We start from the raw sequence: 1,572 nt of genomic DNA, 5'->3' as shown, positions 1-1,572 counted from the left end.
AATTCCTTGTCCCCTGTCCCTACTTATGGGCACATACTGGGACCTTAGCACAAGCATCGTTTTTTTCCCCTTGGAAGCAAGTACTTTTAATAGGTGCTTTTTTTTGGGGGGGGTCTGGGCCACACCCGGCGATGCTCAGGGGTTACTCCTGGCTGTCTGCTCAGAAATAGCTCCTGGCAGGCACGGGGGACCATATGGGACACCGGGATTCGAACCAACCACCTTTGGTCCTGGATCGGCTGCTGCTTGCAAGGCAAACGCCTCTGTACTATCTCTCCGGGCCCATTAATAGGTTCTTTTTAACAAATACAAACATCAAAGAATCAAGCAATACTGCCTGCATTGGAAGCAATCCTGGGCCATAAGTCTTCACATTCCTTTGCAAGTGGTCCAGTGATGGCAGAACCTTTCATTTCGCCTTTATTGTTTGTAACCTCACCTCTCAATCTTCTTGTTACCTGACCTACAAGAAAGAGCCTCCCATTTCTGGGAGGGGTCTTGGGAGGTAATAAAAGCCTTTGATTGGAAGGGCAAAAGGAAGAGGATTTACCTGGATGGAGAAGGAGCAGGAGGAGACATGGTTGGAAAAGGCTAGATGCAGGGCAAGCTGACAAGACCATGCTTAACTAAGTTTAAGATTATAGGCCACACATGTTGACCAGGGCAAATTAAGCTGATATTTCTTGGAACCTGTCTATGGATGATTTACTTGCAGCTACCTAAAAGTGCAGACTCGCCTGGGTTGGAAACACGTGGTCCTGAGCTGGAGGAGAAAGGCCTCCATCACCATCCACCTCCATCCAGCTCCATTTTAAGGGCCTAATTTATTATTTTAATCAAAAATTGTTTACTATGACCCCTGCATTATCTTCAAAATAAGGAAAGACACCATCTTTTTGCCAGTATGACTTCTGTTGTTGAATTACCACCGCCAGATGTACCTTTTTCCTGAGCTCGGGTTTGCCTTTCTTGACAATGACCAACACCATGTCACCCACAGCGGCGGCAGGAAGTTTGTTCAGTCGTCCCTTGATCCCCTTCACAGAGATAATGTACAGAATTTTGACTCCTGTGTTATCCGCACAATTGATCAAGGGTCTTACAGGCAGACCCAAGAAGATCGGGAACTTGGAGCAGGAAGACCCACCACATCCTCGCTTCGACATCTTGAAGGCCGGAAAGAGCAGCACAAGCATCTTAACCACACTTATGGTGTGTGAGGAAATTAATTATGCAGGGACCTACTAAGAGGATCATTAAAAAATGAACAGTAGGGGCCAGAGAGATAGCACAGCGGTGTTTGCCTTGCAAGCAGCCGACCCAGGACCTAAGGTGGTTGGTTCGAATCCCGGCATTCCATATAGTCCCCCGTGCCTGCCAGGAGCTATTTCTGAGCAGACAGCCAGGAGTAACCCCTGAGCACCACCGGGTGAGGCCCAAAATCAAAAAAAAAGAAAGAAAGAAAGAAAGAAAGAAAGAAAGAAAGAAAGAAAGAAAGAAAGAAAGAAAGAAAGAAAGAAAGAAAGAAAGAAAAAAAAAAAAAGAACAGTGGCCCAGCCAGGGCTGTTATCA

The 1,572-nt window shown here is 46.4% G+C and overlaps 1 protein-coding gene across 1 annotated transcript; it reads right to left on the bottom strand.

The window, feature by feature from the left end:
- Positions 1-323: 323 nt before the first annotated feature.
- On the bottom strand, positions 324-1,166 carry LOC126017472 (60S ribosomal protein L23-like). The gene is made up of 2 exons (XM_049779416.1): positions 852-1,166; positions 324-434 (listed from the first exon to the last, which is right to left on the bottom strand). The coding sequence occupies exons 1-2, from the start codon at positions 1,164-1,166 to the stop codon at positions 324-326; spliced, it is 426 nt and encodes a 141-aa protein (XP_049635373.1).
- Positions 1,167-1,572: the final 406 nt, after the last annotated feature.

The sequence above is a fragment of the Suncus etruscus genome, chromosome 9 (assembly GCF_024139225.1).
Source record: "Suncus etruscus isolate mSunEtr1 chromosome 9, mSunEtr1.pri.cur, whole genome shotgun sequence".
Classification (NCBI taxonomy): domain Eukaryota; kingdom Metazoa; phylum Chordata; class Mammalia; order Eulipotyphla; family Soricidae; genus Suncus; species Suncus etruscus.
This window is presented reverse-complemented; position numbering and strand designations above follow the sequence as displayed.